Source organism: Culex quinquefasciatus, chromosome 3, assembly GCF_015732765.1.
Source record: "Culex quinquefasciatus strain JHB chromosome 3, VPISU_Cqui_1.0_pri_paternal, whole genome shotgun sequence".
In the NCBI taxonomy this organism is placed as follows: domain Eukaryota; kingdom Metazoa; phylum Arthropoda; class Insecta; order Diptera; family Culicidae; genus Culex; species Culex quinquefasciatus.
The window spans coordinates 33,230,932-33,252,769 of NC_051863.1; the positions used below are offsets into that span (position 1 = coordinate 33,230,932).

The 21,838-nt window shown below is 39.2% G+C and overlaps 3 protein-coding genes across 6 annotated transcripts in view; all 3 read right to left on the minus strand.

Annotated features, from left to right (window-relative positions):
- Nucleotides 1-1,278: 1,278 nt before the first annotated feature.
- On the minus strand, nt 1,279-5,868 carry LOC6050655 (leukocyte elastase inhibitor). Its single transcript, XM_001867187.2, has 4 exons — nt 5,673-5,868; nt 2,262-2,978; nt 1,763-2,193; nt 1,279-1,696 (listed from the first exon to the last, which is right to left on the minus strand). Exons 1-4 carry the CDS (start codon nt 5,695-5,697, stop codon nt 1,394-1,396), a joined length of 1,476 nt encoding a protein of 491 aa, XP_001867222.2. The 5' UTR covers nt 5,698-5,868; the 3' UTR covers nt 1,279-1,393.
- Nucleotides 5,869-7,611: 1,743 nt separating this feature from the next.
- LOC6050656 (antichymotrypsin-2) lies at nt 7,612-10,526 on the minus strand. Its single transcript, XM_038261485.1, has 5 exons — nt 10,175-10,526; nt 9,353-9,442; nt 8,854-9,287; nt 8,422-8,797; nt 7,612-8,360 (listed from the first exon to the last, which is right to left on the minus strand). The coding sequence occupies exons 1-5, from the start codon at nt 10,191-10,193 to the stop codon at nt 7,666-7,668; spliced, it is 1,614 nt and encodes a 537-aa protein (XP_038117413.1). The 5' UTR covers nt 10,194-10,526; the 3' UTR covers nt 7,612-7,665.
- A 6,863-nt stretch (nt 10,527-17,389) lies between these two features.
- The window catches only part of LOC6045187, a 29,161-nt gene continuing 24,712 nt past the window's right edge, over nt 17,390-21,838 (minus strand). For all 4 annotated transcript variants that reach the window (XM_038261481.1, XM_038261484.1, XM_038261483.1 and 1 more), the window contains exons 3-7: nt 19,900-20,172; nt 19,011-19,831; nt 18,817-18,948; nt 18,570-18,755; nt 17,390-18,510 (exon numbers count right to left, since the gene is read on the minus strand). In XM_038261481.1, the coding sequence (XP_038117409.1) occupies nt 18,175-18,510; nt 18,570-18,755; nt 18,817-18,948; nt 19,011-19,831; nt 19,900-20,172 (1,748 nt within the window). In that variant the 3' untranslated portion in view covers nt 17,390-18,174. The remainder of the gene's footprint in view (nt 18,511-18,569; nt 18,756-18,816; nt 18,949-19,010; nt 19,832-19,899; nt 20,173-21,838) is intronic.

Consider the following 21,838-nt stretch of genomic DNA (forward strand, 5'->3'; position numbering starts at 1 on the left):
CTGATCACGAATCCGAGGTCCGTTTTTTGATATTTCGTGACGGAGGGGCGGTACGACCCCTTCCATTTTTGAACATGCGAAAAAAGAGATGTTTTTCAATAATTTGCAGCCTGAAACGGTGATGAGATAAAAATTTGGTGTCAAAGGGACTTTTATGTAAAATTAGACGCCCGATTTGATGGCGTACTCAAAATTCCGAAAAAACGTATTTTTCATCGAAAAAACACTAAAAGAGATTTAAAAATTCTCCCATTTTCCGTTACTCGACTGTAAAAATTTTTGGAACATGTCATTTAATGGGAAATTTAATGTACTTTTCGAATCTACATTGACCCAGAAGGGTCATTTTTTCATTTAGAACAAATTTTTTCATTTTAAAATTTCGTGTTTTTTCTAACTTTGCAGGGTTATTTTTTAGAGTGTAACAATATTCTACAAAGTTGTAGAGTAGACAATTACAAAAATTTTGATATATAGACATAAGGGGCTTGCTTATAAACATCACGAGTTATCGCGATTTCACGAAAAAAAGTTTTGAAAAAGTTGGTCGTCGTCGATCATGGCCGTTCATGGTCAACCGCGACAGACACGGACGACAAAACAAAGAGAAACGCAAAAAGTAACCTTTTCAAAACATTTTTTTTCGTAAAATCGCGATAACTCGTGATGTTTATAAGCAAACCCCTTATGTCTATATATCAAAATTTTTGTAATTGTCTGCTCTACAGCTTTGTAGAACATAGTTACACTCTAAAAAATAACCCTGCTAAGTTAGCAAAAACACGAAATTTTAAAATGAAAATTTTTGTTCTAAATGAAAAAATGACCCTTCTGGGTCAATGTAGATTCGAAAAGTACATTAAATTTCCCATAAAATGACATGTTCCAAAAAATTTTACGGTCGAGTAACCGAAAATGGGAGAATTTTTCAAACTTTTTTAGTGTTTTTTTTTCGATGAAAAATAAGTTTTTTCGAAATTCTGAGTACGCCATCAAATCGGGCGTCTAATTTTACATAAAAGTCCCTTTGACACCAAATTTCTATCTCATCACCGTTTCCGGCTGCAAATGATTGAAAAACACCTCTTTTTTCGCATGTTCAAAAATGGAAGGGGTCGTACCGCCCCTCCGTCACGAGATATCAAAAAACGGACCTCGGATTCGTGATTAGGGACAAAAGTTATCCCTTAGGACAAAGTTTCACGCAAATCGAAGAGGGGTCGGGATAACTGCTGTGTGAGTTGGCGGAGAATTACCCATATATTGAACAAATCACTATTTGTTGGTTCAAACGTTAGTGGAAATCTTTAATTTTATTTGCCATCATGTCACATTTGATTCAGTATTTATTTATTGAGTTTCAAATGAGAATTTAGGAAAATCATCTTATCCACTAGCCTTGCTTCCTATTTTCCTGGGTGGCCTTGAGTGGCTGCTTAATTTTGCCCATAAACAGCGGAATTTCGCTCGTTTTGTCCACGATCATCACCATGAACGGCTCGTCGCAATCGAAGTGGATATCTTCGTACGCGTTCAGGCTGAGCGGGATGATCGTGATCTTGCTGACGGCCGTCGCCGTCGTTCCCTTCTCGTCGACGCTCAGGAACGAATCCTGCTTGACGTCACCCACCTTAACCGGGCTCTTGGACAGCCTGTTGAGCGCCGTGTCGCTCTCGAAGATCTGCTTCACGCCGAGCTGGAAGGATCGGTAAAGTGTGTTTTGAGATCTCTGATGTTCCAAAGTGAGTTAATTCTTTCCTACCTTCTTCAACGGTTCAACTAGCGAGATTGAGTCCTTGATCGTAAATTTGGGCAGCTGGAGGTGAATTTTAGTGGGATTGTAGTCTCGTTTGATGACTTTGAAAATGTCCTGCAAATGAGCGCCGGTGACTTGCTCGAGATTCTTGTCCAGCTCAAAGCGGGTCTTGGGCAGCAGCAGAATCATGGACAGCTGGTCACCCTCGTACGGCAGCTCAACCCAGCGCAGTCCGGTGTCCGGGTCCCAGTATTCGCCAAAGTTGATTTCACCGAAGCGCAAGCGATTGGTTTGCTTCATCATGTGAACCGACATTTTGTTGTTTTGGGCGATTTGGAAACTTGCCCGCTTGTTGGTCTCGTTGAACTTGTACCGCCAGGTTCCCTTGAAGTAGATGGCGTTTAGTAGCAGCATTGACATATCCGGTGAGAGATTTTCTAGATGAAGGTAGAGAGATAGTTTATGAAAAGTTTTCTGCGCTAGCAGTGCTATGAGAATTACTCACGTTCGGAAACAATTTCCTGAATGTTTCCGCGAGTTTTCTGCGAAACCCAATTGTTTATCTCCTGAACCGCATTCGCAGTGTCTGAAAAGTCAATGTTTTCCAGCTTGATTTGGTTCTGCTTCCTAGAATGGTTGAACTCGTCCGTCAGGTTCATGTTCTTGGACTTGTAGAAGATTGAGGCAATGTCCAACTTGTTCATGGCGTCATCCTTGTTAGCCGTCTCGTGCAGCGAACGGATCAACGAGGCCGCTTCGCCGCTGTTCAACTTGATGCCATTGATCATCTCGTGGCGTGCATCATCGGAACATCCCTCGGTCAGCTGTGCCAGTAGAATCTGCGGCGACAACGGGCTGATGACGTAGTTCTTGTCCGGATTCTTGGGATCGGCCGCTTTGAATAGATCCAGAGCAAATTGCATTGCTTTTCCGGAAGGGTTGTTGGACTGCGACCATGCCGCTTCATTGCGGCATTGGCCCTTTGCGACGTAGTATGGTGAGACTTCTCGGCAGATCTTGTATTTTGGATTGAGCTGAAGTGTTCGGTCGATTTCGGACTCACACGTCTGACGCTCTAGATTTAGTTGTTCGCACACGCAGGCCCATTTGTCATCAGAGTCGAAGTTACATGATCTTGGATCGTGTAAATCAGATGCCTGTTGTCGCTGGATAGTTTGTTTTCTTTCCCTATGGCCCTGAGCAAGCGCATAGGATATGTATACTGTGAAATAAAGAAAATACACTTTGAAATTATTTTTTTGCGATTGTAGACATTCATTTCGTCATCAAACCCAAAAATACACCATATTCTTGATTTACACAACGAAATGGGGGTGTTTAAATCGAGAATCGTTTAAAAAAAGAATGTCCATGACTTAAATTGAGAATATGACTTAAGAGCGAGTCCACGAACAGGGCATACCCCTTTGTATGGGACCTCGTTTGGACCTCACCAATCTGCTTGAAATTTTCAGGGGTTGTTTGTACATATAAAACTAGCATCTGGCCAAAATATGAGCACTCAAGTCAACGGGAAGTGGGGCAAATCGGGACACAAAGTTTAAAGGTTCAGAAACGTCAAAAATCTTAAAGAGGCTATAACTTTGGCAAAATTCTATTAAATTTCAAAATTCAAAATGCATCTGAAAGGGCTCAAAAAATGCAACAAAATGCAGGGTAGAGCATCCCGATTGGTTAAATCTAAAGGGAGTTATTGGCGTTTTTGTGAAAAAATAGCATAATTTTCAAACTCAAATAAAAAAGTGTTACATCCAGATATCAACTCGGTTCGACCGGCAGCTTGTAGGGGACATCTGGGACTACCATCTAAAACTGAGAACGCTTTGGGTAAGGCAGTTTAACATATTAAAAAGACACTTTTACTTTTAGTGAAATTTTTTGTTGTAAATTTTTGCTGGGGGGACCCCTTAAATCCCATTTTCTGGTGATAATTTTATCATATTCGTGTTTCTGAGACAATTTCACAATAGAAACATACATAAAAATGTTTATTTTGATCCATTTTAACCCTTTAAAAAATAAAAGTTAAAAAAAACTCTTCGATTCACATTTTTTGAAAATCAAGCTCGTTTCCAAGGATACTAGATGACACCAGAAAAAAGCAGCTTCATAATTTTTTTCTAACCCACTTCCCGTGGACCTAGAGTGCTCATATTTTGGCCAGATGCTAGTTTTATATGTACAAACAACCCCTGAAAATTTCAGGCAGATTGGTGAGATGGGTATGCTTTGCTCGTGGACTCGCTCTTAAATTAAGAATCTTGAAGATTTCGAAATTTGTCGGAGAATTTTCAAAATGTTTGAGTTGTATTTTGTTTGGTTATGTTATTAAAACATTTGAGCATGGTTTTGGAACATCTGGGATTTCTAGTCCATCTGAAACTTCCGGAATTTTTTTCAAGGACTCCCTGGAGTTAAGATCTGTGGGTCTACCGCCGTAAAAAGCAAGAGGTCGACTGTTTTTGACCCCGAAACATATCCACATAGCTACAGTGGATGACCCAGGACATCCCAACGCATGAGCAAACAGTCTACCATACTCACTGAAGCTATGGGGATATGTTCCGGGGTCAAAAACCGTCGACATCTTGCTTGTTATGGTGGTAGACCAACCGGTCTTAACTTCAAGCAGGTCTTGGATGACCCAGATCATCCTAATAAGTTGTTACAACTGTGTAGTGTAGCCTACCATACTCACTGAAGCAGTCTGGGTAGGATCCGTTGTCAAAATGTTGAATTTTCGACTTATTTCTTTGATAAGCCTGTTGCACAAAATTTCCGGAAGTTTTGGATGGACTAGAACATCCCAAGTGTTCCAAAACCATGCTCAAATATTTGAAGAACATAACCAAACAAAATACAACTGATACATTTTGAAAATTCTCTGACAAATTACGAAATCTCAAAGATTCTTAATTTAAGTCATATTCTCAATTTAAGTCATGAACATTCTCATTTTAAGCCATGACTTAAAAAAGTTGCTCAAATCGAGACTCTTTTTAAAAAGGTGACTTAAAAAAAGAATATGGTGTATTGTAAACATTTTCCAGAATCGAATACCCAAAGCCTCGATTATCCGAAGTTTTAAGTATCCGAGCTCAATTCAACTTGAAATAATCGAATCGAATTTTCGCTTTTTATTGTCTCACTTCAAACATAACATTCCCCATTTGAGTCAAATTTTATTGGTTGGTTGTTGTGACTGTACCAAATTTTGGCTGCCATCAAGTCCAAAACATTGTTATATCAAAAGTTATAAGCACTTATAATTTCAGATAGTCTGATAAATGCAACATGCATGCAACCAATCCAAGGCTGCGTAATCAAAAGACGCGTCCGAAAGATTGAAGATCTGACAACCCTATCGATAGCTATGAGTATATTAAGTTTCATTTAGAGAACATTTGTATTATTTGTCTACATTTTTGCAGACGTTGAAGAGCGTTCTTAGTTCACAATCAAATAAAGTTTACATACAATAAATAAGCTTGCATTCGCATCGCAACTCTACAGGAGAGAGAGAGATAACGCGCCCGGGGTTTCCCCCCAGAACGCTGATGTGATCTTACTAGTGGCACTGGCGGCTCTGTTTTGTTATGGTGTTCGCGATCTGATCCCGCGCCAGCTGAAAGGTCGTCCAAAGACAACACTGATAACTGTCGGCCAAGGCACGACGACGACGATCTTCGATGCGAACAAAACGCTCGTTCTATACCGGTATAGTTCGAGCGATCAAACCAGTTACGAAGGGTTTAACCACGATTTGGGTTTTTCCAAAATTGTAATCTTTTCCAACGGGGATTCATTGTTACACTCATGATTTCGTTGTTTAGTCTTTTTTTGGGATTTCAAGTTAATCAAATTACAAAAAGTATACAGCAAAACATGTTCTTACCACTTAAAATTATCAGTATCTTCATGGTTGAGCCGCTGACGTTCTGGTTCTACCACATTAGAACGATTAAACCCGGGTTCCGTTTTCGTAGCGTTCCACCACCCGTTGGAAATCTACAGGTTACTATCGTATGGCACTGGTTCTGACTCGGCGATCTTGACGCGATCACGCGAGATCAACTACTGAACGTTAAGTCAACTTCAGCCCGACTACTGCGCCACGTTTCGATCGTTCCTCGGGTGAGGGAGAGTCTCACAAACACCAGTCTGGCTGGATGAGTTATACGGCCCTGTTTGTTCATCGCGGTTTATGCAAATTTGGCTTATGTGTTGGGCTCTGAATGACTTCAAGAAAATTAAACATGTTTTGGGAAAGTCCTGTAATATTATTTTATTTTTTTTAAAGACTTGAAGTAAATTTCTCTCATGTTTCTCCCCACTTCAATTTTCGACAATGATTTTAAAAATTTTGAAACAAAAAGTATCACAAAATGTCGTGTTTCACGTCTTTTCATCCGAAAGTTTCGCGTCTTCGTGCAATATGTTGCCTCAATAATCAAAATTTGTAAAAGCTTTAATGTGCCCATTTTGAATATAAATTCAAAATAAACGTTAACAGAGTTGTAAAAATATCTAACTTTAGTTCTCAGAGACTTGTCATGTCCGTAATCTCATCTCCTTTTTCACTGCCTTTCTTTCTGTCGCGCAATTATCAGCAAATAAAATTGTCGGTCTTGATCTCGAGTTTACACACTCCCATGTGCCATTCTCTTTTTCTCTCTCATTCCGACATTCCCAACCATCCCGCTCAATAGGGCGTAGCCACAAAAGCCACCACAAAACTTTCCCGGTGAGTGTGCGTGCACGAGGAAAAGAGAAGGAGTGATAGAAAAAGAATGCTCTTGCTGGCAAACACGAGATAAAAGAAGATAATTCAAAAGCTTTATGACGGTCACTATCCTTTCTGATGTTTGGTGAAGTTTATCATCAAATGATAGTTTTTCCTATCACTCATTTACAAAACTGAATGTTACACAATGCATTCTAAACATTTTACAGTTTTGTTTTTCAAGTTATCAGGGAGTGAATTTAAACAACATTTCTTTAACGGAAATCTTTCCTTGTGTTTGAATTTTGTCATTCATTTTTGGTTGAAACATAGCTTTATCTTGTTTGTTTTATACGTTTGAATTTCAAGCAAAGTTCTGACTTTTTATCAATTTTACCTAAAATTTATACGTATTTTGTTAAAAAGCTTATAAACTTAGCTAACTAAATATTAATATTAATGTTTACTTAAAAACTATTCCAGCAACCTTAGTGATGGTAAGTTTTAAGTTAAAATAAAGTTTGAAGACCTTATATCCGATTTAACAAGACAAACTATGACTATCAAAGTCACCCCAGAATTCATTTTTTTTATTGTAGCCATTTGTTTAAAAGTTATTAAAAAAAACTAATAAGAGCTAATTCTATGATTTTGAGCTTGAAAAACAAAACAAAAATATCCCGGGATCCCGGGAATTCCCGGGATTCTTAAAATATTTTTCCCGTTTCCGGGGAAATTCAAAACCCGGGAAAATTGAACGCAATATAAAAATTAAAAAAAGCATTAGAGTGTAAACACTCCAAGGTAATAAAATAATTAAAGACTAAAAAGTTTGGATCAACAAAATCCTTTCTATAAAAATTAATTTATGTTTGCACGTTATTATCTGGAATGTCTAATATTTGCCTCTATATAAGTTGAGAATGTGCAAACAAACTCGGTGTTGTGACTAGCAACACTGGTTCGACGAAATAATTAAGCATAACTTAACTTTGTTGGTTTATATACGAAATACTAAAAAGGAAAAAGGTTAACAAATGAATTTAATTTATTTAACTCCAAACTGTTTTTTAAGGTAACATTGATGTCGACCGTGAAGAAAAAACCTATGTTTAATTTATAAATGGTTTATTTAAAAAACGTATCTGAACAACTCCGTTACCACTCACTCCTGCGGCTCGTACACCTGCCCGATAAAGATCGGATACCGTTCCTGCTTGTCCACGATCATAAGCGCGAACGGCTGGTCCACGTCAAACTTGACGTCCCGGAACTGGGGCGTAATGCTGAGCGTCACGATCGACAGCGACGCCACCGAGGTCGCCTTCGTCCCGAACTCGTCCACACTCAGGTAGGACCGTTGAGTAACGTCCGAAACGAGGGTGGCATCCCTGCTAAGGTACGGCAGAGCGTCCTTGTCGTTGAAGATCGCGTTGACGCCCAGCGATTGGAGGGCCGGGATTAGGGAGACCGAATCGGTGAGGGTGAACCTGGGCAGACGAAGGTTCACCTTGGTGTTGATGTAAGGAACGTGAAGTTCTGCCATGATGGAGGCCAGGTCGTACGGCTGGAGTTGACGGAGGGCCTCCTGAAGCCTGTGGGGTTGAAGCGGTAGGAATACCAGCATGGCGAGGTTGTCTCCCTCGTAGGGAAGTTCCACCCAACGGAGACCGTTTCCGTCGGCGAATTGTTTTTCGCCGTAGCGTAGTTTGTTCAGCTGGAACATGCTGTTGATGGAGATCTTACGGTTGGGAGTCGCCTGGAACGTGCTCGGTTCGGTTTTGATAAAGGTGTACTTCCACTTGCCCTTGAAGAAGATGGAGTTTGCCAAAACCATTCGCGTGTAGGCGTTTACGGATCCTTAAATGTGTGAGAAGATGTTAGTAATTGGTGGGTACGGCTTGAAGGTTTCTGATCCTACCTGGATTCAGAATCTCGTTGATAAGTCGGTGTGTCTTTTCGGAAACCCAATTGTTGGCTTGACGAGCTGCTTGCGCCGGGTGGCTGAAGTCTACGGGGATGACGTCGACGTCACGCAGTTTGAGTGCTTGATGGTAAGTCTGGTTCACTTTTGAGTCCCGGGCAAAGAAGTTGGCCGCAGCCGTTTCAATCGTGTTCACTGTCGATTTGGATATTCTGTCCAGGGATTTGATGAGCCTAGCTAGTTGTTCCGGATATAACCGAATGGCGCGGAATAACTCAGAACGGGCTGCAAGACTGGCAACTTCTATGAGGTTGGAGAGAAGTTGCTGTGGTTGAAGAGGACTTATCACGGAGTCCCCTTGAACATTTAGTGACTGTAAAGAAAACATTTAGTGAAGGCCTTAAACGGCTTAAAATGTCAAAACCTCACCTTAAACAAATTAAGCGCAAACTCCATAGCTTGGTATCCAACGGTATCAACCAGTACGGCTGGTGGCACATCTTCGTAATCGTTGTCCTCCAACGGCTGAGGCCGTCGAACTGGTCCCTGCATCTGTAATGGCTTCTGGACTACAGGTCTGGGCGTAACCTGACTAAGCTGTTGAGCAACCTGCCGTTGGGTTGACCGGACCTGCTGTTCCGAATCTTCCGTGGGGAACATAATGGCGTCCGGTCCAAATCGGCTGGATATGGCAATAGTCTCACCGCAATCGTTGGGCGAGAAGAAGTAACCATTATCTGAGGGGCACAAGAACATGTTGGGCCTTTCTCGGGCAACCTGGTTGACGTAGTTGCAGCAGCCCACCGGGTCCCGGTGCTGAGTGGCGGTGCAGATGGTTTGGAACGCTTGCCATACGCCGTATGCTGGAAGAAGAGATATTAAGAACTTTTTAAGTTACAGGGTTTCACTCAAATAAAATATTACTTACAGCTTGCTTTATTGTCTGCTGAACAAAATCGGTCTAAAATGTTTCTGGGGCTTTCTGCATAGCCGAGAATGGCCATTGTCGCCAATAAAGCTGTATTAAATAAGTAAATAGAGCAGTACATTATTATTTATCTTCAAGAAAAGTTGATCATCACTTTAAAATAATAATTATTATTTGCAATTTACAAATAACTCCTCATAAACCAATCAGCCCAAGCCATTCGTACCCGTCTTGATGGAAGTTTTGTAATTTAAGATTTAAGCATTGTTAACTTTCGAGATCAACGTAAATATACTTCTTAAATGTATTTCAATATTTTTTTATGTTTATAATTGAAGAAGTTAATAAACGTTTTAAACAAAGGTGCACGTGTTTGTTATGATAGAAAAATTACAAATCTGATATTATTAGCATAGCATCGAAAGCTTCCAAAAAACATCTCTTCCTGCAAACCGAATCCGCAATAAAGGCGCGCCAGTTTGACCGGTTTAAAAAAAAAAACGTTTTGGGAATTCCCCGAAGACGATTGGTGTTACGGTACAGCTACATCCAATGATCCTGCAGGCTTAATCATCGAACAAGAAGAAGAAATCTGGAAAGTTTTTTGATAAGAACGGCAAAATCCGTTCGTGCTGCCGAGTTTGATACAGATTTGTGCCATAAAAGTGTGACTTCATTATATGGAAGCTTTACTCAAAACAGGTTTTGAAGATGGACTCAGGGTTGTTTTTGTTGCAGCAAATTATGAGTAGGTGACAAACCCTTCTGGAATTTTGCAATCTGAATCGTTTCACTTAATTTTACGCAGAGTGGACACTTTACCAACTACAAGCTTGTACATGATGAGCAGCTAATCCAGCGATCCAGCGTGTCCGACGGTATCAATCCAGTTTGTTTATCAACCCTGAACTTCGCACCAGAAGGGTTTCCCCAACAACTCGACACCCGTTTCGCGTTCAACTCGAGGTGATAATTGACTAACGATTGTACTTGAGGCGTACTACTACCGAGATGTCCATGGATGGATGGACGACAGACACCCAACTTGGACGATACCGTACCGAAGACTGACCGGGGTGAAGATTTCTAGACCGCCTAAGCTAATATGAGACAACACAAACTCTGAGAGATATTCGAGCGAGATGACGAGGATGAGACACCATCGTGGTCGAAAGCCGGTTTTTTTGCTGTGAACTTGTTGTTGCCGCTTGATGGTGGTGCTCCACCTACCTTGCCTACCTGGCTTCATAGCTGAAAGGAAATAAAAATAAGCATCGTCTATTGGAGGAACACATTTGTGACAGATGTGGAGAGTTCTATGCTGGCGAAGATCGGAATTAACGAAGGAAAATTATGCAAATTATTAGTAGTTTTGTAGAAAGGATCAACTTGGACCGATGAATCTCTAAAATTTAGCATAAAAGACCATTATAAAATGGTTAATAACAAAAAATATTTTTTGTTGCAAACAATTAATTAAAACGTTCAAGCATTTTTCTCCAAACAAAAAAAAAAATATGGAAAGAAATCTGCAAATAACATACCTTCGAATGACGGTGCATATTTTAAACCTGTTTTCGCTTTGTATTTCTTTTTTTTCCATTGAGATTTTATTTCTAGATTATTTGCAGTTTTTTGGATGTGGTTTCATTATACACATTGATAGTTTACTACCAAGACAGGATATGAAAATATTTGCTTTTAAAAAACAACCGTTCTAAGTACAGAATGTTATATTTTAGAAATTTTACACACATTTTTCTTTTAATAACAATACATAACCCCAAAATTATAAGATGCTACACAATTATTTTGTTGCATCGAAATAAATGTTTTTAGGATTCAACCTTAAAACATACAAAATCTTTCTTTGGAGCTTTATGGTCAATTACGTTTATTTATATTGAGAACCGGAAAGTAAAAAGGGAAACCATTTTAGCACTATATATAATGTGAGCATCATGGAAAACAAAGTTCATTTCATACGATGAATACAATTTTAGTCTATATGTTTCATTTAGAAGATTTTACACATTAATGTCTCACGGTGTAATACTAAAAGGCATTGCCCACGTTTTTAAATACCTGAGCAAAAAAATCAGAAAGTCTTTGTTTTCCATACATTTTTTGGCCTTTTTGCAGGTTGCTACCATAACTGTAACAACCGTCACAAAATTTTTAACCTAGATATTTTAAAACGTGGGTTTTATTGAAACCTTGATGTTTGGGTATCAAAAGATCGGAAATTTTATGCCCTTTCCGATGGCACGGCGGATTTTCCGACGACGCAATTCCGGGTTGGTACGACATTTCAACAAAAAATCAATTCTTTCGATACAAAGACCCCCAAAACGGTGTTGTATCCACTCCAAAATGTTTATTTAGCAATTTTATGGTAATATACCGCTATTCCCCACGAAAACAGCATGATTCGAAAAAAAAAATTCTCCGATCGGGCTCGAAATTTTTCTGGGGGTTCCTTGGCCGAATTAATTAGATCCGTATTTTTTTGTCTGGCCATTTGGGTGACGTACGCCGTGTTAGGGTGGTCCGAAAAATGACAATTTTCGTCGATTTTCGCAAAAACCACTTTTTTTTAAATTCTATCTTCACGCCATTTTATCCGATTTTAGCTGTCCTAGACGCAAAAGAAAGGTGATTAGTTTGGCTATTTGCGAAAAATAGTAAGAAGTTTCAAAAATCTAGCTTAACATTTGAAAAGGTCGTATGAAAACTTAAAATGCTGTTTTGAAGGTCTCGGTACCAAAGGGCCTATGCCTGAAAATATTTTTATCGGATTCCTCGGAAAATTTCACATAATATATCAAAAAATGGTGAAGTTATGTTTTCAATACTCTGAGATAAGGTTTTTTGAAAATAAAAACTGGGTTTTTCGACACGCCACGCGCAAAAATGGGAAAATTACGAAAACGGGAAAAAATCGACGTTTTTCACTAAAACTGCGATAACTTGAAAACTTCAACGATGACCTATACATGTTATGGTACCAAAATTTTTGTAATTGAAATACGCAACTTTTGGTACCTTAACATGTATAGGTCATCGCTGAAATTTTCAAGTTATCGCAGTTTTAGTGAAAAAAGTCGTTTATTCCCGTTTTCGTCATTTTCCTAGTTTTGGGCGTAACGCGTCGAAAACCCCAGTTTTTACTTTCAAAAAATCGTATCTTAGAGTATTGAAAACATAACTTCACCATTTTTTGACATGTTATGTGAAATTTTCCGAGGAATCCGATAAAAATATTTTCAGACATAGGCTCTCTGGTACCGAGACCTTCAAAACAGCATTTTAAGTTTTCATACGACCTTTTTAAATGTTAAGCTAGATTTTTGAAACTTCTTACTATTTTTCCCAAATAGCCAAACTAATCACCCTTCTTTTGCGCCTAGCACAGCTAAAATCGGTTGGAATGGTGCGGAGTTATGATTTTTTGAAAAATGTGTTTTTTTTTTGCAAAAATCGACGAAAATTGCCATTTTTCGGACCAACCTAACACGGCGTACGTGGGGTCGGGTCAATCGGCAGAAAACCGAACGGCAGAATGCCGAATGGCAGAATGCCAAATGGCAGAAATTTCAATCGGCAGAAAAATAAATGGCCGAATGATAAATGGCAGAAAAGGTCAAATGGCAGAATATAATATGGCAGAAAAGGTCAATCGGCAGAAAGGGTCAATGAGCAGAAAATTAAGAAGCCGAAAAATCAAATGGCAGAAAAATCAAAAGGCAGAAAAATTAAAAAGCAGAAAAGTTAAATGGCAGAACGTTAATAAGCAGAAAAATTAATTGGCAGAAAATTAATTAGCAGAAAATTAAATGGCAGAAAGTTGATCAGCAGAAAAAATAAATAGCAGAAAATTAAATGGCAGAAAATTAAACGGCAGAATAGTTAGTTGGCAGAATAGTTATATGGCAGAATAGTCAAATGGCAGAACAGCCAAATGGCAGAATAATCAAATGGCGGAATAATTAATTAGCAGAAGAGTTGAATGGCAGAATAGTTAAATAGCAGAATGTCAAATGGCAGAATAAATAATTCACAGGAGAGTTGAATGGCAGAATAGTCCAATGGCAGAACAGTCAAATGGCAGAATAGTCAAACGGCAGAATAGTCCAATGGCAGAACAGTCAAATGGCAGAATAGTCAAACGGCAGAATAGTCAAATGGCAGAATTCACTTGATTTAATATTAATAGTACGTTCATTTGAAGTGCTGGTGCGGCACTGAGTGCCGCACTCGTCGGTGCCAGTTTTGATTCAATCGAACGTCATTTGTCAGTGTGCGTGGAACTCGCATGAAACTGAAAAAATATCGAGTGCGGCACTAGAGTTTCAGTTCCAAGATGGCAGCGAAACTCGTGCGGAACTAGCACGAGTTTTTCCAAAGAAACACTTAGCTTATATTGTAACTTCAGTGTTTATTCAACATAAACAGTTTATCAAACAGTTCATGCAATAAAAGTGAGCAATTCTCTACCAAAACCGGAAATGGATTTTATTTGTATTTTTTGATTTGGCTCAAACTTTGTGGGGGCCTTCCCTATGACCAAATAAGCTATTTTGTGTCATTGGTTCACCCATACAAGTCTCCATACAATTTTGGCTGCTGTCCATACAAAAATGGTATGTAAATATTCAAACAGCTGTAACTTTTGAGTGAATTTTCTGATCAATTTGGTGTCTTCGGCAAAGTTGTAGGTATTGTTGAGGACAATTGAGAAAAAATATGCACACGGAAAAAAAATTTGCAGATTTTTTTATCAACTTTTTTTTCACTAAAACTCAATTTCCCAAAATACGTATTTTTTGATTTTCGAGATTTTTTGATATGTTTTAGGGGACTAAAATCCGCAACTTTTGAGCTATAGAGAAACATGGTCAAAAAATCTGCCGCCAAGTTATGAATTTTTGAAAAATAGTGATTTTTGGAAAAAAAACCAAATTTCATGTAAAAACTAATTTGAAGTTATTTTTTAATGCAAAATTGAATTTGCAATCGAAAAGTACTTTACAATTTTTTGATAAAGGACTTCGTTTTCAAGATATAGCCACCGAAAGTTTGATTTTAGCAAAATATTTGCAGTTTTTCGATTTTTAAAAATAGTGACCATGAGCGACCATTTCTAAAAATATTTTTTTTTGAAAAGTTCAGAAAATTTGCTATAAAATTGTCTAAGAGACATTGAAGATTGGACCTCGGGTTGCTGAGATACAGCCGCTTTAAGAAAAAGAAACACGAAAATTGAAGTTTTCTAAGTCTCACCAAAACAACCCACCATTTTCTAATGTCGATATCTCAGCAACTAATGGTCCGATTTTCAATGTTAATACATGAAACATTCGTTAAATTTTCCGATCTTTTCGAAAAAAATATTTTGGAAACAATTAAATCAAGACTAACATTTAAAATGGGCGTAATATTCAATTTCACGAATGTTTCATGTATTAACATTGAAAATTGGACCATTAGTTGCTGAGATATCGACATTAGAAAATGGTGGGTTGTTTTGGTGAGACATAGAAAACTTCAATTTTCGTGTTTCTTTTTCTTAAAGCAGCTGTATCTCAGCAACCCGAGGTCCAATCTTCAATGTCTCTTAGACAATTTTATAGCAAATTTTCTGAACTTTTCAAAAAAAAATATTTTTAGAAATGGTCGCTCATGGTCACTATTTTTAAAAAATTAAAAACATAACTTGGCGGCAGATTTTTTGACCATGTTTCTCTATAGCTCAAAAGTTGCGGATTTTAGTCCCCTAAAACATATCAAAAAATCTCGAAAATCAAAAAATACGTATTTTGGGAAATTGAGTTTTAGTGAAAAAAAAGTTGATAAAAAAATCTGCAAATTTTTTTTCCGTGTGCATATTTTTTCTCAATTGTCCTCAACAATACCTACAACTTTGCCGAAGACACCAAATTGATCAGAAAATTCACTCAAAAGTTACAGCTGTTTGAATATTTACATACCATTTTTGTATGGACAGCAGCCAAAATTGTATGGAGACTTGTATGGGTGAACCAATGACACAAAATAGCTTATTTGGTCATAGGGAAGGCCCCCACAAAGTTTGAGCCAAATCAAAAAATACAAATAAAATCCATTTCCGGTTTTGGTAGAGAATTGCTCACTTTTATTGCATGAACTGTTTGATAAACTGTTTATGTTGAATAAACACTGAAGTTACAATATAAGCTAAGTGTTTCTTTGGAAAAACTCGTGCTAGTTCCGCACGAGTTTCGCTGCCATCTTGGAACTGAAACTCTAGTGCCGCACTCGATATTTTTCAGTTTCATGCGAGTTCCACGCACACTGACAAATGACGTTCGATTGAATCAAAACTGGCACCGACGAGTGCGGCACTCAGTGCCGCACCAGCACTTCAAATGAACGTACTATTAATATTAAATCAAGTGAATTCTGCCATTTGACTATTCTGCCGTTTGACTATTCTGCCATTTGACTGTTCTGCCATTGGACTATTCTGCCGTTTGACTATTCTGCCATTTGACTGTTCTGCCATTGGACTATTCTGCCATTCAACTCTCCTGTGAATTATTTATTCTGCCATTTGACATTCTGCTATTTAACTATTCTGCCATTCAACTCTTCTGCTAATTAATTATTCCGCCATTTGATTATTCTGCCATTTGGCTGTTCTGCCATTTGACTATTCTGCCATTTAACTATTCTGCCAACTAACTATTCTGCCGTTAAATTTTCTGCCATTTAATTTTCTGCTATTTATTTTTTCTGCTGATCAACTTTCTGCCATTTAATTTTCTGCTAATTAATTTTCTGCCAATTAATTTTTCTGCTTATTAACGTTCTGCCATTTAACTTTTCTGCTTTTTAATTTTTCTGCCTTTTGATTTTTCTGCCTTTTGATTTTTCGGCTCTTTGACTTATTCTGCCAATTAATTTTCTGCCTTTTAATTTTCTGCTGATTGACCTTTTCCGCCATTTAATATTCTGCCATTTGACCTATTCTGCTATTTGTCCTTTCTGCCATGTGATTTTCTGCCATTTGGCATTCTGCCATTCGACATTCTGCCGATCGGTTTTCTGCCGATTGACCCGACCCCGGCGTACGTTACCCTAATGGTCAAACAAAAAATACGGGCCGAACAAAAAAATTGGCCAAGGAACCCCGGAATTTTTTTTTCAAGAATCACCCCCAACAAGGTAGATCCGAAACAGATGCGTCTACCCTAAGTTACAATGAAAAAGGCATTTCCAACTTTTTTCCAAGGTTTCCAAGAGCCGGTGAAGTTGCATTTCCAACTTTTTGACCCCGTTGGTGCTACAAGAGATCATGTTTCAAAATATTTCAAATCATCTAATAATTCGTGTAAAAATATTTTTTTATCAAGATTTCTTGTTTTACGAAATCAAATTCAAACTAAAAAAAAAAACTTTGCAAAATCAATGAGTTCGAAATTTTATAGTTTAATTCAAATAAAAAGCGTGAGTTGCCAGTATTTTAAACGTTTTTTTTTTTGCTATGAATATCAGTTGCATGAGAATTCAAGTTTTTCCTATCAATCTGCAAAAAATAACATGAAGAGCTAAACGCTTTTTCATTACGATAAACTTTGCCAAAAATTAATAAAAATCTTTCAACTCATATAAATTATGAAGATGTGTGCCAAATCATCAAATATTTATAACGATTTAAAATTTATTAACCTCTTCATTTTCCATTTGTCCATTTGTGAATGGAACATAAAATTTGAAGTTCATTGCTCATAACGGATTGTGTTTAATTGATTGAAATATTGTTTTAGAAATAGATAATAAAAAAAAATGGGATTCCCGACTATTTGTAAAAAATCAAATATTCCCGAATTGTTCCCTTTTTTGAGAATATTGGCAAGTCGTCGCTTGTGTGCTATCTTGTGAAACGACTGCTGTGAAAAGACATGACGTGTCACATGATATCACACAAGCGACGAAATTCCAGTACAGTACAATACAATTAATTTACCATCGGAAAGTAGACAATAAAACAATCGCTTTATGAAACAGATTTTCTTTCTTTTATTTTCCATCTTACTAAAAATAATTTAAGGTTTTACACATAAATAGGCTTAAACTAAGGGTCCTCCTGTCGAAACATCAGTAAAATTGTGTGTCTTTTTATTTTCATTAAAGTCGAAACTGCATTCATCACGAGTGAGATGTGTATTTTTTTTTGTTTTTCCAGTGTCAATCTCGCTCTCCTGTATCAATGAACAACAGCGAGCACCACCTCAGTCGAAATTCCAATACAATTTCAAAATAAATTTTTCATATTTTGAAAAGATGAATTTAAGTTTTGGCGTACATTTCCGTGTTGCGTTGAGCGAATTTTGAACGCTCAACGCCAACCCGGAAATGTCCTTTCAATGATTCCGGCGGTGCTCGCGCAGTGGAAATCGCTTCTTTTTGGTATAAATTAACATCATCTTATGAAAAACCAGCACAAGATGCGTAAATTTTGCTTTCGTAAACCTAGTTATGACATTTTTGTTGGGGCGATTCCACCGAGTTGCTCAAAGGGGTCTGTCGAATCGAGACGCGTGGTTGAAAGTGCTGCGAAGTGTGCTGTTCCTGTGTGATTTATGGACAAAAATGTTTGTGGAAAATGGTGAAGCTATTGGAGTGTGTGTTTTATTAACCTACTGGCTAAACTATTGGCGTAACCCTGAAAATGCTGATGAATGCAACTTCAAGTGCACAGTCGAGAAGGAGTTAGCTTAACTAGAACGTTAATATTTGTATGTTCACTAGCCTAGTGCTAAGCGCCTAAGCGGCGACGATCACTCGTCCGCGGCTGGGACGTCGGTGATCTTGCCCGCGACTATCACCGTACCGTCGAGCGTATCACGCACGAAGAATACGAATGGCCGGTCAACGACAAACTGTTCTGCCGCCGCCGTTTCCGCTGACGCCGCTACGGTGGTGACCTCTTCGATGTCCTGATCGTCGCCGGTCTTGGCTTCGACGGCATTGGCGGCGGACAGCGACAGCTCGCTGCTGGCTCCTTCGTCCACTCGGATGGACACGTGCTGCACCAGTTCATCCACGTGGATCTTCTGCTCGTCGGTGATTCCGCTAAGGTCCGCCTTGGACGTGAACATCGTGATCAGTCCCAGCTAAAACAGAGGAAATGGTTAGCAAGCGGTACAGTTTTGTCGAATCTTGGAACCTCTACCTTAGCCAGTGCCTTCTCGGCCCTGCTCGTAGTGTCAATGTGGAACTTTGGCAAGGTGATCTGAACCGACTTTTGCACGAGACTTTTCTGAGCACTGCTCAGACTGTCGCTGTTGAAGTTCTTGATCAGATCCTTCAGTCCTTCCGATCGGTTTGGCACCATAACCAGCAGGGTGTAGCGGGTGTTCTGTAAAAAGAAGGTGAGCAGGTTAGTTTTAGGAACCTGGGAAAACATCTCAGCGTATTACATTGTATGGCATCTCGACGAACTTGGCATCCAGCTCCTGGCTAGATCCAACGCCAAATTTGCCCATGGTCTGCATCAGCATAACTTGCGATTCTTGACCGTTGACGAAGAAGCTTCCGGGTTTTGATTTCATCTGTAATTAAATAATCATGTTCAGTGCTTAAAAGAAATGATCATGCGCTTATATGATCTCACCTGGAATGGGGTCGCCCAACTTCCTCGGTAGTACAGACCGTTGAACAGCAGCATCTTGGATTCGCTTTGCTCACCATCGCTGGTATCGGCCTTCCTGCCGACCAGCGAGTTCCCACTGAGAGCAGACGCGATATCACCGGATAGGAACGATCGGCGCACGTTGAACCTCCTCCTGGAGACCTGACTCTCCACCGCGTGCATGATCTCGTGTTCGTCATCCTCAAGCCGCTTCAACGACAAACTCATCCGCTGCGGAGTATCCAGCACAAAGTGATCCACTTCTTCAATCGCTTTCAGCAATGGTTCGTCCAGGACCTCATTGGTGTGCTCCTCCTTCTGCTTGGCGATCTCCTCCTTGATCTTGTTCGGTTCCACGTACTCCTTGTCGTCAATGTTTTTGTCAAACTTGGGATTCTCATCCTCGGTGACTTCGTCGTACTTGGAGTTGATCGCGGCTTCCGCGCGAACGCTGTCCTCCACTGGCAACGCCTTGATCTTCAGATCCTCAAACTCGATTATGTCCTTGCTGTTGTTGTTGGACGGAACGACCGCCGCCGGAGTGTTAACAACCGTTGGTGCTGGATCCGGCGTCAAATCGATCGAAGGCTCGATCGGTCCAAGCGACGTCTTAGGCTCATCAAAATTGTAATCGTTACGCTCGATATCACGCACGTCCACGTAGTAATTGTTCAGCAGCACGTTCCGGAAGCCCGGCTTGACCGAGTTGTTCTTGTAGATGTAGAACCAACTCTTGAACTGCGGCTCGTTGGACGGGTTCTGCGAGTTCAACCGCTTCAAGGACTTGTCGAAGGCGTTCCGAACTACAAATGAGAAAGCAAACGCTCGTTACAATCTCTCTCAATCAATTTCCCCCTTTTCCAAACCTTACCAGCAACCTTATCGTTGGGAAACTTGAACACGTCGTAGAACTCCTGCAGCGTTTGGCCCTCGGCGCCCTCGCTAATCATGGCCAGGATCGAGGAAAAGCCGATCGGGGAAAACACCTGGTTTGCGCTCGACTCCATGCTGCCCTTGAGCAGACTGGCGGTGATGACGTTGGTCGAGAGGCCCACCAGGTGTGGCCCATCGTTATCCCGCGAGAAGCGCTGATTCGGGGGCAGAGCGCTGACTAGGCAGGCACATGTCGCGACCAGCAGCAGACCTGGGGGAGGTAATCGAGAAAAATAGTGTTGGAATTATGCTTCTGTGGAAATTCGGTTGTGCATGAAGATGAGATTTTTACGAAATTTTAACAAGTTACAATATTTGTTATAGAGCAAAATTCAAAGGAGCAATTGAAAACAAAATATTACGGGTCTCTGGATTGATTTGCGATATGTATCATAATTTTTGAGGTTACTTTTATGAGAAAGCAATAATTGTAGTAATTGGTATGGTATGTCCACACGTCCTTCCTCCCCCTGTAGATTTTGTAAAATGTGATCTGTTTCCAGAATCCTTTCTGGGGTAATCGCAACACAATTCCTTATACTTTATTTGTTTTATTTTATCACCATCGTGTTCCCCGTATAATTTTACATAATAATCATTGTAGACCTCAAACTAAAATAAACTATTGGCGAGATACAGCGATTTTACTGAAAAAAGTTTGATTTTGCGCAGCACTCGGTTTTCATATGTGAGAAACTTATTTCGGATTTGAATTCATATGACAGAGTGCAGCGCAAAATCAAACTATTTTCAGTAAAATCGCTGTATCTCGCCAATAGTTCATTTTAGTTTGAGGTCTACATTGATTATTATGTAAAATTGTCCGGGGAACACGATGGTGATAAAATAAAACAAATATAAATATAAGGAATTAGTCAAATTTGAATTTTAATACTTAACGGTGCACATCAACCAGAGCTTTTACACCAAGATTTTTGTTACAGATATTTTAGTATTTTCGAAACAACGGAAACAATCGAAATATTTTTTTATTCATCCCCTAAAGTACTGTCTACTGTCTATTTACAACAAAATTTGCCTATTTTTACAAACAGATTGTTGCAGGATTGGGTCCGTAAGTTTGTCAATTTTGGAATAAGAAAAACAACTACTTCCTTGATTGCTGTGCACCCTTAAAGCGTTAAAATATAATATTAGTGCGCATTTAAGGGTTAAAATTTTATTTTTATCGAATTCCCTGGACAATTTTTTAATAAAATGCAACCTGTAGAAAGTCTTTTGCTCAAATAGTTGCAAAGTTATGATTAAAAGAAAAAAAGTTTTTTAGAAAATCGTCAAAAAAAGAGGGTCGTGCCAAAAATAGAGGGATGGTCCAATCAGCACCAAACTTGGAATTTCTGTTAACTATCGATAGATGAACGTTCCCTCCAAGTTTGGTCCAAATCGGTGAATGTCGAGTCCAAAAGTGTACTCAGTTGACCTGGAATGATCCATATACTAGTCAAATTCTGAAATGCAACTTTCAAACTCACTCAACAATCCAATCCACTTATCTGTGGTGCACTCAAGAGGTGTGAATCGGCTATGGAAAATGTTAAGTGATCGTTCCGCTACCATTAATAGCTGCATCACTTTCCAGGCGCGAAAATTTGGCCAAACACCTCGGTAGAGGCGCGCTCTCAGACGGAGCTACCTTGGAATCCAATTGAGTCGCAGAAGCGAAAGAAATATACCCAGAAACAACATAAAAAGTTGAGCTGAAAATGAGCACCAGCACAGGTTGTTGGAGGTGTGTGAAATTGGCGTTTTGTTTTGGCTAAATTATTTTCTGATGGGGTTATGCAATTGTTCAATTGGCGGTTATAAAACTATTTCGTGAGGGAAGTGGCAGCAAGGGGGCTTTGAAGTGTTTTCGG